We start from the raw sequence: 15,282 nt of genomic DNA, 5'->3' as shown, positions 1-15,282 counted from the left end.
TGAAAACCTGCACCCTCCACCCACCTCCCGGCAATGGCGCCATTCGATTCTGACATGATTAAAGAGAGGATATAATACAAAAATATGGCGGATAATTAGCGCATGGTACAGCTACCACGAATAATAAAAGTCCCTGGGATACTTAAAGACAAGCAAATGACATTCAGCGCTCAAATGTTAACACCTCCCAGTAAGCAGGAAATCAGACAAACAGCAACATGACAGGAAGCAAGTATGGATTTAAAATTTTCTGAGCTAAAGATTATCAGTCCAACTCCTTGCCCTCTATGGACTTAACAAAGGCCAAGGTGCTTGTCGGATCATCAAAAGACTTAACTGAATTGTTGTATATCACTTACAAGGTCGCAGGATAATGCATGACATAATTCATTCCAGCTGCCTTGAGTTGCCTTAGAACTTCGTCAAACCCTCAATGCTTTAGCTGTGTCGCCGCCGAAAGATCCTGGAAAAAGGCAATTATCCCCCCCCCCCCCTCATGGATCCAGGGTCTACCACGCCTCACCAGGATCCACTGGCAATCTTTAAAATTGTGGAAGCGAATGATTATAGGTCTGGGACATTGATTGTCCCTCAACCTCAAAGACAGGATGTGGTATATCCTTTCCAATTTGAAACACCCAGCTTTCACATCCAGCATAAGACGACATGGCAGAAAACTATAAATGCCTCAATAAAATATTTTCTAAAAAAAAGAAGACATTACAAGCAGTTCTCAAAGAACTTAACAGGAGCCTTGCCCTCCATTCCTTCTGGCAGACCGACAACCTGGATATCCTTTGTCCAGCCTCGGTTCTCCAAATCTTCCAGGGTTTCTGACATGATACATAGCTAGTTTTCCAAGGATTGAATATGAGCTTCAGCTGTGGAAGCAACATTTTCGATGTTCAGGATTCTTTCCTCCGTTACATCAAGCCTTTTATTAGAATTCTGCAGCTCAGCCTCATGAGCATTCAAATTTTGTGTCAGCAAGCTGAGTCTTTGATCTATTACTCGGATAGTTTTGCAGTCATTATTTTCAGCGGCGCTCGAGGATCAAGTCGTCATATTGAAAAGGTGGCTCCACCCCCGCCGTATCTAACTGTGCACTTTATCACTGTTTCTTCATTTTCTTTCTTCAATAATCATCCAACGGTCTTCCAAGGACATACTACCAAATATAACTTTTGGATTAGGCGAGCATGTACCGGACAAACAGGTTAAAATATCATAAAGTGAATGGCGCCAGAGCCCGTGGAAAAGCTGCTTTCCCCGCAGCACATTGTCAATGCTGATAGATGTCGGTAAGGCAACATCCTGGATCGTGATATTTATCTTCCTGATACAGATGGTCAATGCAAATGCTTCACAGGCGAGAATCTGTCCATTTGCTGCTGAAAGTGTTTCTCGGTATGGAATTCTAGTGTGGCATTGTCAGCGTAGAACAGCTCCGTGATCAGGACTTGATACACCTTTGTGCTGGATCTCAGGTGATCAAGGCTGAACAATTATCTGCCAGTTCTAGTATGTAATTGGACATCATCTGTAGATGACCTGAAGGCATATGGCAGCAGCAAAAAGACGTATATGTCAAAGAGGGTTAATGTCAGCACACAACCTTGTGTAAGGGCTCTGCCTGTTGATTCCTTTATTTCGTATTTATTTTACTTTGTAGTTATCCTTTTTGGTCCATGGATCTTTAATGGAGACATGACTTTAAGTAGAAGTGAGGAACTCAAAAATTGAAAAAAATAGTACACTCTGCTATGAAGATTTAGATTTTGAACAGAAGAACTCAGACTTTATGGCACCTGAGAGATTGGAAGAATTCAGTTTGATTGGTTGGCTGATGGTCACTGGATTAGCCGGGGGGGGGGGGGGGGGGGGCGTTTTCTGCCCGGCAACAGATAGCGATTAGGTCCTGTCAGGTGGGGTTTTCAGAGAACCCAACAGAAATTTCCTAGACACTGAGAGGGAAGGCTATGTGTTGCTCTCTCTCTCCCAAGTGTTTCCTGTCTGCTATTTCTGAGTCTGCAGAGAATTTGTGACATCTTAATGAGTCTACAGTGAAAACCATTACAAACTGAAAGCAAAGACGTTATCTCAGGTTTAGACTGAAGAAAAATGTAACTGGAAGACGTCCATGTGAAACAGACTTATAGCCTTTTACTTTTAGTATATTTTTTACACCCCTCTTTCCCCTCTATGTTTGTCTGTCTTGTGTGCATGTAGAGGGTGGGGTGAGTTAAAGAGGGGGGGGGCGTTAGAAATTAGATAGTAGTTTACCAATTGTATTTGTTGCCTTTTTAATTATAATAATTCTTATTAATAAACATTAATTTACAAACCTGATGACTGTAATTATTGGCAGCCAAAGTCTTTGGGTATTTTTAAAATTAAGACTTAATTTCAACTGTGCTGCAACTCTGGGTCAAGTGGGGCTGGAATTGATAGCCCAGGGTGTCATAACACTTTGTGGACTGCACTGCAGATCTCAAAGGGTTCCAATGTTGTCCCGTCATAGCTGATCTTACCCAGAGGAGATCACACTCAGCAACTTGAATAGACTGCCTTTGCTCACATTGTCGAATACCTTGGTAAGACCGATGAAGGCAATACATAATGCCTTGGTTCACGGCATTTCTCTTGCAATTTCCAGACTGAGAGGATCATGTCAATTGTAGATTTTTCAGTTCTGAAACCATGCTGGGAATCAGGTGGATGCTAACAACCAGGTTCTGCCAACAGAAACAGCTATCACAGTGCTGACTGTGATACAGATCATTCTCTGGTGACACTAGAGTTAGCATGCAATCCTTGGAAGGTTTTTCCATTCAAAGCAGCAATGCCGTCCTTGTATCATAAGACCATAAGACATAGGAGCAGAAGTAAGGCTATTCGGCCCATCGAGTCCACTCCACCATTCAATCATGGCTGATTTCAACTCCATTTACCCGCTCTCTCTCCATAGCCCTTAATTCCTCGAGAAATCAAGAATTTATCGACTTCTTTCTTAAAGACACTCAATGTCCCGGCCTCCACCGCCCTCTGTGGCAATGAATTCCACAGACCCACCACTCTCTGGCTGAAGAAATTTCTCCTCATCTCTGTTCTAAAGTGACTCCCTTTTATTCTAAGGCTGTGCCCCCGGGTCCTAGTCTCCCCTGCTAATGGAAACAACTTCCCTACATCCACCCTATCTAAGCCATTCATTATCTTGTAAGTTTCTATTAGATCTCCCCTCAACCTCCTAAACTCCAATGAATATAATCCCAGGATCCTCAGACGTTCATCGTATGTTAGGCCTACCATTCCTGGGATCATCCGTGTGAATCTCCGCTGGACCCGCTCCAGTGCCAGTATGTCCTTCCTGAGGTGTGGGGCCCAAAATTGCTCACAGTATTCTAAATGGGGCCTAACTAATGCTTTATAAAGCTTCAGAAGTACATCCCTGCTTTTATATTCCAAGCTTCTTGAGATGAATGACAACATTGCATTTGCCTTCTTAATTACGGACTCAACCTGCAAGTTTACCTTTAGAGAATCCTGGACTAGGACTCCCAAGTCCCTTTGCACTTCAGCATTATGAATTTTGTCACCGTTTAGAAAATAGTCCATGCCTCTATTCTTTTTTCCAAAGTGCAAGACCTCGCACTTGCCCACGTTGAATTTCATCAGCCATTTCTTGGACCACTCTCCTAAACTGTCTAAATCTTTCTGCAGCCTCCCCACCTCCTCAATACTACCTGCCCCTCCACCTATCTTTGTATCATCGGCAAACTTAGCCAGAATGCCCCCAGTCCCGTCATCTAGATCGTTAATATATAAAGAGAACAGCTGTGGACCCAACACTGAACCCTGCTGGACACCACTCGTCACCGATTGCCATTCCGAAAAAGAACCTTTTATCCCAACTCTCTGCCTGACAGCCAATCGTCAATCCATGTTAGTACCTTGCCTCGAATACCATGGGCCCTTATTTTACTCAGCAGTCTCCCGTGAGGCACCTTATCAAAGGCCTTTTGGAAGTCAAGATAGATAACATCCATTGGCTCTCCTTGGTCTAATCGATTTGTTATCTCTTCAAAGAACTCTAACAGGTTTGTCAGGCACGACCTCCCCTTACTAAATCCATGCTGACTTGTCCTAATCCGACCCTGCACTTCCAAGAATTTAGAAATCTCATCCTTAACGATGGATTCTAGAATCTTGCCAACAACCGAGGTTAGGCTAATTGGCCTGTAATTTTCCATCTTTTTTCTTGTTCCCTTCTTGAACAGGGGGGTTACAACAGCGATTTTCCAATCCTCTGGGACTTTCCCTGACTCCAGTGACTTTTGAAAGATCATAACTAACGCCTCCACTATTTCTTCAGCTATCTCCTTTAGAACTCTAGGATGTAGCCCATCTGGGCCCGGAGATTTATCAATTTTTAGACCTCTTAGTTTCTCTAGCACTTTCTCCTTTGTGATGGCTACCATATTCAACTCTGCCCCCTGACTCTCCGGAATTGTTGGGATATTACTCATGTCTTCTACTGTGAAGACTGACGCAAAGTACTTATTTAGTTCGTAACCTCTCCTGAGTTCTGTCTACGCTACGCTTCCCACTGATTACTTCACCTTTTGGTTCCCTGACTTTCCCTTCCCCCCCCCAATCTCTAGTTTAAAGTCCTATTGACCACCCTATTTACTCTTTTCGCCAGAACGCTGGTCCCAGCTCGGTTCAGGTGGAGACCATCCCAACGGTATAGGTCCCCCCGTCCCAAAACTGATGCCAGTGTCCCATGAAAAGGAACCCCTCTTTCCCACACCACTCTTTCAGCCACGTGTTAACTTCCCTTATTCTTGCCTCCCTATGCCAATTTGCACATGGTTCGGGCAGTAATCCGGAGATTATGACCCTTGAGGACCTGTTTTTTAATTTGAATCCCAGCTCTTTATAATCTCTGAACAGGTCCTCTTTCCTAGACTTGCCTATGTTGTTGGTACCGACATGGACCACAACAACTGGATCCTCCCCCTCCCTCTCCAGTATCCTTTAACGACGGTCAGAGATGTCCCGCACCCTAGCACCGGGCAGGCAACATACCATGCGGGACTCTTTATCCTGCTCACAAAGGATACTATCTATCCCCCTGATAATAGAATCCCCTACAAGGACAACTTGCCTATTTACTCCCTCCCCTTGAATGGCCTGCTGAACCATGGTGCCTTGGTAAGCTGACTCATCCTTCCTGAAGCCCTGTTCGCCATCCACACAGGGAGCAAGTGCCTCATACCTGTTGGATAGGGTCAAAGACTGAGGCTCCTGAGTTCCTGACTGCTGGTTCCCTTTACCTGCCTGACTTGCAGTCACACCCTGCTGTCCCTGGCCACTGGCAGGATTTAAACTACTTACTCTGACAGGTGTGACTGTCTCCTGAAACACAGTGTCCAGGTGAGTCTCCCCCTCCCGGATGTGCCTCAGTGTTTGAAGCTCAGACTCCAGCTCATCAACTCTGAGCCGGAGCTCTTCGAGCAACCAACACTTACTCAGATGTGGTCGCTGCAGCTTGCAATAGGATCTGCCAGCTCCCGCATCAAGCAGCTCAAGCAAATCACCTGACCAGCCATCTCTAATTAATTAATTAGTTTAATTTAAGTTTACGAGTTTAGCTGTGTTTTAAATTTGGGGCAGATTTGCTCTCAACCAATCAGATCACAGCTTCCCTCTGATTTGAAAAAAGTATCATCGTCATTCAAACTGATTACCCAGTTAAAAATCAACAGTTCCTCAATTCAATTGAACAGGCGCTCTCCGGCATTATCACACAAGGGGAGGAGCAAAATGGAGCATCAGGACATCATCCATAATATTGCATTTTGAACGTGTAGGAAACAAGAGTGGAAAAATGCTGATTGGTGTTTGTGATCCCAGTTGATGTTACTACTGGATGGGAGTATTCACGAATGGAACTCTGGCTCAAAAGACTTTACAAATGTACACCAGTTTCAAGGATAACACTGGGTGCAAAATATATCTCTGTTATAATGTTGCATGAGGGTTTCCAAACTCCACTCAGAAGACACGCTTTAGAATCTTCTTACAAACAATGCTTTCCTTCAGCTGTTTTCAGCAAGGGTCTACCTGCAGGATTTCCAACTCTCAGTATTCCTTTGTCTTGAATAGTCACGAGCTTTCAAACTTTCACCTAATCTCGCAGGTATACAGTCCCCAACTGAATACTATTACTCCAAAGACTGGAATCAAGACTAACTGTCCTTTAGTTTCTCTGTGACTTGCTTTCTTGTCTATTACTGCATTGTTCTGCTCCTGGCAGTGCTGAGAGCTGTTCACTCTCTAGCTTCTAAGCTCCTTCTGCTGTAGGTTCAGCTTTAAATTAAATTTAAACATTTTTCCCGCCTAAAAAGTGGCCCCTGGTGCTCAACAACAGCTGAATCCTTCTCCAACCTCTTGTTTAATTTTCTTACTATAACCTCTCAAAGCACAATAGAGACACATTTTGAAATTTAACCAAAATTCCCCCAGATGTGTAAACACCTTTGTTTAACATGAATCTAACTAGAGTTTTCCCCTTCTAAAACACTAAATTAAACTCAGTTAACTTTTTTGGGTTTGTGGGGGTGGGGTGTGTGGAGGGGGTGCCCTTGTGGTGGGGGGTCCCACTTTTACTGGAGGTCCATGGGGGGGGGGTCTCGCCTATTACAGATATGCCTGGGTGGGTCCCCTATTAAAGGAGGTCCCTGTAGGGGTCCCCCTATTACACAGGTGCCTGGGGAGGGTCCCCTTATTAGAGGGGATCTTGGGGGTGTCACCCTATTGCAGAGGTCCGCTATTACAGGAGTCTCTGTGGAGGGTCCCGCTATTACAGGGGCCCCTGTGGGGGTCCTGTTATTATAGGGGTCCATGCGGGGTGCCCCTATTACAGAGGTCCATGGGGGGGCTGATACAGGAGAAGTGGGCAGGTAGTGGATTGTTGGGCGGGGTGGCCCTCGGATGGTGGACCTCGCAGTGGGCCAAGGGGGAATGGTTGCACACTTGGCCCACCACGACATCCACCATCCGAGGGCTATGCTGGTAGAGACCACAATTCCCAGCCACGGGGACCAGAGAATCACAGAGGGTCGGAATGTAGGGTGCCGGGCCCGCTAAATAGATGCAAATGGGTCATTAAGGTCAATTTGCATTTATTCACATTTCCCCCCCCCCTCCACCGCACACATCGTAGACCTCATTCACACCACCAGCGGGGGGGAGGGGGTGGAGCATCACATTCGGGCACCAATCCCGATTTTCTCCCGATTCTCCGCCCCGTCAGGGAATGCGATCCGGGCTCTCTGGGTGGAGAATCCCATCCATAGACTGTCACAGCTGCACTACCTGTTTTTACACTGACAGAGAGCAAAGATGCAATTAGAAAGAACAACTAGAAGTCTTTGGTCTTTGAAGTTTAGTCTCCACATACAGAGCATCTGTGGCTTGCCCCCTTTTTATTTTGAAATACGCTTAATTTCCATATGTATTTACCATGTATACCAACGTCTTACTGTAATTTTGTGGATTTCCTTGTGCCTTCTCCCTGCAATGTCTCACCAGCTCTTCTAATGGAATTAAGTATAAAGTTCATCAAAAGCTATATATACGAGAGAGACAGTAGTCCTGTTGGTTCCTTGTGCAGGTGCAAAAGTGTCCCTTATGTTATTTTTCTCTCTTCGCTAAGAAATAACGTTGTCTTATTTCTTCCTCCTGTGGCATCATACAGTGGAAATCAAAACCAAGTGCAGTATTCGGGTCAAGCAAGGTTAGTGAGTGAAAAGTTAGTTGAACCCAGGAGAGAGTAGCAAGGGAAGAGGATGCCGACAGATGGAAGAGGTTGCGGTAATGGACAGGAGAAAGGGGGTTTATGAAGATGTTGAGAAAAAGGACAGAATTGTGAGGACAAAAAAAAGGAACCTGATGCAGAATATTGTGAGGTTGGAAGAAAGCAGATTAAATATTTTAAGTGAATAAAATCAAAATTGAGGTTTGCAAAGTAGCGTAATAAAGGAAGGTACAAAGAAAAAATTGGTTGCGTATCATAATAAAATATGAATGTGAATGTATTCAGTGGTATCCTTCTCCAGTGCCTCTGTATTAGCAACACCTGTAGCAAGCATAGTAATAGTGTAAGCTGATCCTGAGGAATGGTGTTTTGAAATTAATGCACGAAATGGAGACAAAGTAGGTTTTAATTCACAAGCCTTTACTGGGGAGCAACTTTACTGGGTAGTCCTTTGGTGCTTTTTTGTGATGTGGTATATCTAGGCAAGACTTCCAAAGATGTTTTAAGTGTGAGTTTGGGATCAGTATAATGGGTCTGTAAATGTTACCTATAGCATTTTTAAGGAATGGGTTGCTTTGTTTTGAGTCAATATAATTACAATTCTCTTTGTGCAATAGTTTCCTTTCTTTTTCCTAATGTTGTTACTGCTACAATGGACAAGGTTTTACTGGCCTCCAGGAGGTGGCAGGGACAATAAACTGCCATTGAGATGTGCTGGAGAGTCTTCCAGATGCAGTCCCACCCCTGTGGATCCCCACAGCAGTGGGATCGGCAGTAATTTGGCTACCGCATCGAGAGGCAGGCATCCAACTTAGCCAGATGTAAGACCAATGAAGGGCCATTTCTAGGGCTGCCGGTTTTGCTGGTAGCATAATGTATACCCCCCATTCTCTGGCCAACTGCACAGGGACTAATTCTCAGCAGCTCCCCAGTAGAGTAACCAAAATCTAATTCAGAAACATTAGGGACCTTCAGGCAGCTATTGGATAGGTACATGGATTACGGTAAAATGATATAGTGTAGATTTATTTGTTCTTAAGGGCAGCACGGTAGCATTGTGGATAGCACAATTGCTTCACAGCTCCAGGGTCCCAGGTTCGATTCCGGCTTGGATCACTGTCTGTGCGGAGTCTGCTCATCCTCCCCGTGTCTGCGTGGGTTTCCTCCGGGTGCTCCGGTTTCCTCCCACAGTCCAAAGATGTGCAGGTTAGGTGGATTAGCCATGATAAATTGCCCTTAGTGTCCAAAATTGCCCTTGGTGTTGGGTGGAGGTGTTGAGTTTGGGTAGGGGGCTCTTTCCAAGAGCCGGTGCAGACTCAAAGGGCCGAATGGCCTCCTTCTGCACTGTAAATTCAATGATAATCTATGATTAATCTAGGACAAAGGTTCGGCACAACATCGTGGGCCAAAGGACCTGTTCTGTGCTGTATTTTCTATGTTCTATGTTCTCGCGATGAGGGACCTCAGAATGGAGAAGCCCACTCTTGAATCTGCAGCACCCCTCGGTAGTGCTATCTATGCTGCAGAGCTCGTGGTCTACATTGGATTTGAAGAGCAAACCCATTATCTCAATTGAGTGGCAGGCCCGTTGGCAGTCAATTAACAGACCGCCATCGGGAATATTTCTGCCATGGCCCAGCTGTCCACCTACATGGGTTCAGGACCTGCATTTTGTCCCAATATAGCCCTGCTAAGAAAAACCCAGCTTATGGCTATATTTCTAGTTTATCAGTCAGAACCTCTGTGTAGTCTCATTAAAGCATTTTTGTAGTTCTGTTTCAATGTTCATAAGTTAAGTGAAGATTCCAGCTAGAAATTTTACTTGTTACAGTCTGATTAGAAGCTCTCTCTCTCAGCTGGAAGGAAGACAGAACATTTGTATTACATTTACTAATTTCATGTACATACGTTTTTCAAAGTTGACATCATTTCCATTGAAGATAAACATCTATATTTTGTTCATGTGATATTTGATCCATTGTTATGTTTTTTCTGTCACGGGAAGTTTGTTTCATTTGATTTTGAGTCCAGTCAATTGCTTTTTAGATTTATACATATCTAATTTTGAATATCATATAAATCTTTCTTCCTCTTGTGCTGTGACATAGTTCCAGGATTTCAATGTCAACCAAGTGGTTATTTTAATATAACAATGTAATTTAATAACAACAATAATACAACAAGATGAATTAGAAATGTATGGCTAATTTAACAAAGGCTGTAGTTATTCAACCTCAGAAGTATCAGCACGAAGCCTAATCATGGATGTATATATGCCTGTGTACTTTCCAGCAGGATTCACCAGAGAAGGATAATGATTGGAGTTCTAGGCAATTCGTTTCACCCTACCCACCTTCCTTCTAGATACTGATAATAATTGGAATGATGTCTGCCAGTCTGGCTGAGATCAGATAAAATCTGAAAGGTTCTAATTCTAATCCCACATTATCGTTCTCATTCAATTGAAAATGATAAGTATTAGAAAAATCAGGGCGAAACCTGGTACAAAATGCCACCAAGTTTGAAAAGAGCAAGTAATGAAGGCTAGGTGAGCCAAGGTTATGTTTCTAAAGCCAGCACGTTGTCCGAGACATGGAAGACCGAGGAAAATGAAGAGTTCCTGATTTGAAATTCTGGAAAATAATGAGTTACAGTAAATATTAGGACAGGGTGACAGTACTCCATATATGGGGCTGGATTCTCCGCACCCCAACGCCGAAATTGCATTCGGCGATCTGGTGGAGAATCTGGGGCGAGATTCTCCGACCCCCCGCCGGGTCGGAGAATCGCCGGGGGCTGGCGTGAATCCTGCCCCCGCTGGTTGCCGAATTTTCTGGATATTCGGCGGGGGCGGGAATCGCGCTGCGCCGGTTGGCGGGCCCCCCCCCGCGCGATTCTCCAGCCCGGATGGGCCGAAGTCCCGCTGCTAAAATGCCTGTCCCGCCGGCGTAGATTAAACCACCTACCTTAGCGGCGGGACAAGGCGGCGCGGGCGGCCTCCGGGGTCCTGAGGGGGGCGCACGCGGGGCATTCTGGCCCCGGGGGATGCCCCCACGGTGGCCTGGCCCGCGATCGGGGCCCACCGATCCGCAGGCGGGCCTGTGCCGTGGGGGCACTCTTTTCCTTCCGCCTTCACCACGGTCTCCACCATGGCGGAGGCGGAAGAGACTCCCTTCACTGCGCATGCGCGGGAATGCCGTCAGCGGCCGCTAACACTCCCGCGCATGCGCCGCCCAGAGATGTCATTTCCGCGCCAGCTGGCGGGGCACCAAAGGCCTTTTCTGCCAGCTGGCGGGGCGGAAATTCGTCCGGCGCGGACCTAGCCCCTTAAGGTTGGGGCTCGGCCCCCCAAGATGCGGAGCATTCCGCACCTTTGAGGCGGCGCGATGCCCGACTGATTTGCGCCATTTTGGGTGCCAGTCGGCGGACATCGATACCGGAGAATTTCGCCCCTGTTTTTCCGCACGAAATCGGGACCGGCGTCGGATCCACTATTCTCCGCCCCCGACCGGCCGAATTCCCGACGGCGTATTTCTAATGTCCTGCCATTTGGGAAACTCGCAAGGCGGCTGCGGACTCAGTCCACGGCCACCACAGTCGGGGGAGGCCCGATTGGAGGGCAGGGGTTGCCTCATTCGGGACTGGGGGCTATGCATGTGGGCGGTCTGGGTCGGGCGAGCAGCCGATCAGGGGCACTATTTCGGCAGTTCAGGTCCACGGGCTGAGTCTGCCATGGAGCATGGCATGGCCGTATAGGCAGCTGGAGCTGCGAGCTCCACAACAGCTGCTTGCTAGCCCCCTGCAAAGCAGTGAATCTGTGGCCTTTTGACACCAGTTTTCCTGGCGTAAAAGACCACAGTTTTCACGACGACATGGGGACATAGTCCCGAAAACAGAGAATCCAGCCCATGGTCCTCAACACCAAACATTGCTTTATGCATTTTTAAAATCCATTTGGTTCTGCTTTTGAGATCAATTCTATTTGTGGGAATACCAATTTTCTTTTCATTATGTATATTTAAATTTTCCTTTGCACTCTTGTTTCGACTTTATTTGATTGTCTAAACTATCATATTGCTTTCCTGTAATATCAGTTACGCTGACAGTTAAAAAGCTTGTTTCAGAAAAAATGTTTACGTTGCCTTCAGCTCTTAGATTTAATGGTAATAAAAGTTTAACGTTAAAATTCAGTACATTTAATGATGATTAAATCATTTTCATTCTGTTTATTCTAGTACATACATCAGTGGAACCAGGATGGCTACAGGGAACATATGATGGAAAAACTGGACTGATCCCTGCAAATTATGTTGCCTTTCTTTGATAACTGCTGGCAAGACGAGAAAATCTCCATGGTATCCATGGTGAACAAAATGTTACAAACTGAGCAATATTCCAAAACAGCTTAACAGATGTCAGGCAGTCAGAAGTGTTGGAATATTTGCGTTTGAAGAATATATGCCTTTTTATGGTATGGAGTACAGGATTGTGATTTGAATCAATAATTGTTTGATTTCACAGAAATTACTAATCTCAGCCATAATTATTGACATCATTTCATTTTGCAGTATTGAAAATAGTAAAAGTGATCAAATTTAAGTATATAAATACAACATATATATTTCATAAAGTGGTAGCATTTGTATTTCAAGACTCCCTATTTTAAGCACTATGGGCTATATCAGAACTGTATGAACAACAGAAGTTGTACCTTGCTGTTGATTTTTGTGAATTTTGTTGAAAAATGTCAGATTGGATGGAGAAAGAAGAAATGTCTACATCTTAAATTATCTCAGCCATCTGTCTTGCATTATATTCGGCAGAGACTACCATGCCAGAGTGGGGTCCTTAGCCACACCAGGTAATGCTTAATACAGAGTTGAACACCACAGCGCAAACCATCATTTTACAAGATGTAAGACTGTCACATTATAGTAGCTACACAAATTTTGTATTTATACACGTCTGTGATTTGAATCTAGCTGGCATGATTTTCTTTCAGGCAGAATTTCTGATACTTTTCCAAATTATCCCCAAATTGTGTTTTTAATTATAATGAATCAATTAACTTACTTGATCATATTATGAACTGCATTGTATAAACATTTAGATATCCTTGACTTCATTTTTCACTGTAGACTAGTATAGGATGTTGATGATCATTTTTGCTTAGATGCCACTCAAAAAAGCCATTGGAAGCTCAAAAGATTCATTTATCCAAAGATGTATTCTGTTACGGTTACTTAAGTGTGGTAACTGGTAGTTGATAACTATTTCAATACTCAAGTAAAATACATAAACACCTAAATTACTGCTGTATTTGGGGAATAGATATAGAACATAGAAAATACAGCACAGAACAGGCCCTTCGGCCCACGATGTTGTGCCGAACCTTTGTCCTATGAATTATAAATTTAACATACTTTGGTTAAAAAAAATAGTTGTGATGCTAAAGCACTTGATGACTAATGATTTTGAATGACACCAAAGATTTACGGTAGTGATAAGATACAAACACCCAGTGTTGTTTTGATCTTGAATTATCTGGAAAAAAAAACCTATTCTCTCAGTACCTCTAATGTTCTAACAATCCAGTTTTTGTTATGATCTAATTGCTGCATGTAAGAAGAGACCAATGCATTACCTTTCAGGCAATTTCAGTTTCTCTTAGGTCAAAATATTGTTGACATATTTATGTCAATATTATATATGTATGATTGTTCACAATTGTTCTGCAAATCAAAACTATTTTATTTCTGCAATTTAAATTTGAAGTATATTTTTTGGGGGAAAATAATTGTGTCCATAAGACTTTATAGTACTTTTTGAAACAAAAAGAATTGCCACACTTTGTGAAAAGGGCAGAGAGAAAATTGTGCTAGCCTTGAGGTCAAACCGCATTCTTTACTCTAATTTTATTTTTCCAGTACACTGGTGTATTGGTATCTTTTTAAAATCTTGATTTTCTATCCTAAATATATATATCATTCAGTGGTTACATTGATAGTTTAAAGTATATATTTTCAAATAGATTAGTTGGTTTTATGTATTTAATTATTAATATCTCACAAAATGCTGAATTTTTTCGGTTCATTCAAAAATCTTTGTATAAAATTACCTGATTGTACCTATGGCTTGGTATATAGTTTATACAATTTTACTACTATTTTGAAAGTGTTTGTACTTGTAGTACAACATATTTTAAAGCAGTAAGGTATGTATTTAAAGGCTGAAAAATGATAGAATGAACCAGAAATTGAGTCAGTTGATGTGGGGCCAATTCATATAACTTTGGATAATGTGAATGCTCACACTACATGAAATACACATTAATTTCCATTATGTTACAGGATAATTTGTGTGGTAGCACAATGAATTATATTCAGCTACATTGATGTGGGATTATGTAGCAGATTACATGCTTCACAAATAATGACTACATAAATAATGACTACATTTTATGGCCATCAAATATGTAACTTATAAGTGGTGCAAAAGATTTAGAATGCCATTTACAATTTCAGAAGACATTATTTTCTGATGAGACAAGACTGCAATGCTGAGATTTCTATTTCAATGTAGGTGGAAACTATGGGCCCTGGGGAATGTGGCTCACCTCTCATTCCAGGCCCTTTGTTTTAATATGGGGGGACCGTGACGTTGTGATCGCAATTGATCTAATATACTTCAACTGAGGTATGTGGTGCTGAAATGCTGGCATCGATCACCAGAGCGATTATTAAATGATAATATCAACTCTAGGCTTGTAGAGCAGCAGTACAAAAATATGTCTTGGTGAAAATGCATTCAAGTAGGGTGAAAGAAAAATCACAGGATCTTAAACTAAATCGCTAAGCATATAATTAATTAGTTAAATTTAATGATATAAACTAATGTTGAAAACTGATGTAATATAAAATGTTTCTTCATTTTCATGTAGCTCAATATTGGTGGCATGCCAACGTCAGCATTTTAATGGCGCTTGTCACAAATGACAATGTATAAAAGCTATGTTTAAAAACCTTTGTAAAACGTATGAACCACAAAGTTCTCCTATTTATCAGAAATTGATAAAGTTGTTATTTTAGAAACTAAATATAGTGACAGAGGTATATTTGTGCTTTTTAAGCCTTTGATATCCTTGCCAAGGCTTTCTATTAGTGACTGTTACATAGCTCAATGTGTGATTCTGTGATTTACAGGATGTCTTGAATACACATCATTTTGAGACGGTGTAATTATTTATATTGCAGTAACTACTTTCACCATGCAGTTAGTAGATATTCTGTTTTATTACATTAATTTAGAGGAAAACGTTACATACACAAAATCAAGTTCATTACTGATGTCAACGTGGTTCAGTCTTAAATGCTGTCTGAATTGGTTTTGCAAGCCTTTCAGATATGTCAAACTCCTGCAAACAATAACTGTTCAAGAAGAAGGCATATTTCAAGCATATG

At 42.9% G+C, this 15,282-nt stretch overlaps 1 protein-coding gene across 1 annotated transcript in view; it reads left to right on the top strand.

The window, feature by feature from the left end:
• Positions 1 to 15,063, top strand: part of arhgap42a (Rho GTPase activating protein 42a) — a 572,455-nt gene extending 557,392 nt beyond the window's left edge. Inside the window, exon 24 of the mRNA XM_072476376.1 lies at positions 12,058 to 15,063. Within this exon, the coding sequence (XP_072332477.1) occupies positions 12,058 to 12,146 (89 nt within the window). The 3' untranslated portion in view covers positions 12,147 to 15,063. The remainder of the gene's footprint in view (positions 1 to 12,057) is intronic.
• Positions 15,064 to 15,282: the final 219 nt, after the last annotated feature.

This window comes from Scyliorhinus torazame, chromosome 15, assembly GCF_047496885.1.
Source record: "Scyliorhinus torazame isolate Kashiwa2021f chromosome 15, sScyTor2.1, whole genome shotgun sequence".
Lineage (NCBI taxonomy): Eukaryota > Metazoa > Chordata > Chondrichthyes > Carcharhiniformes > Scyliorhinidae > Scyliorhinus > Scyliorhinus torazame.
Note: the sequence above shows the minus strand (reverse complement) of the source record. Positions and strands in the feature narration are given on the sequence as shown.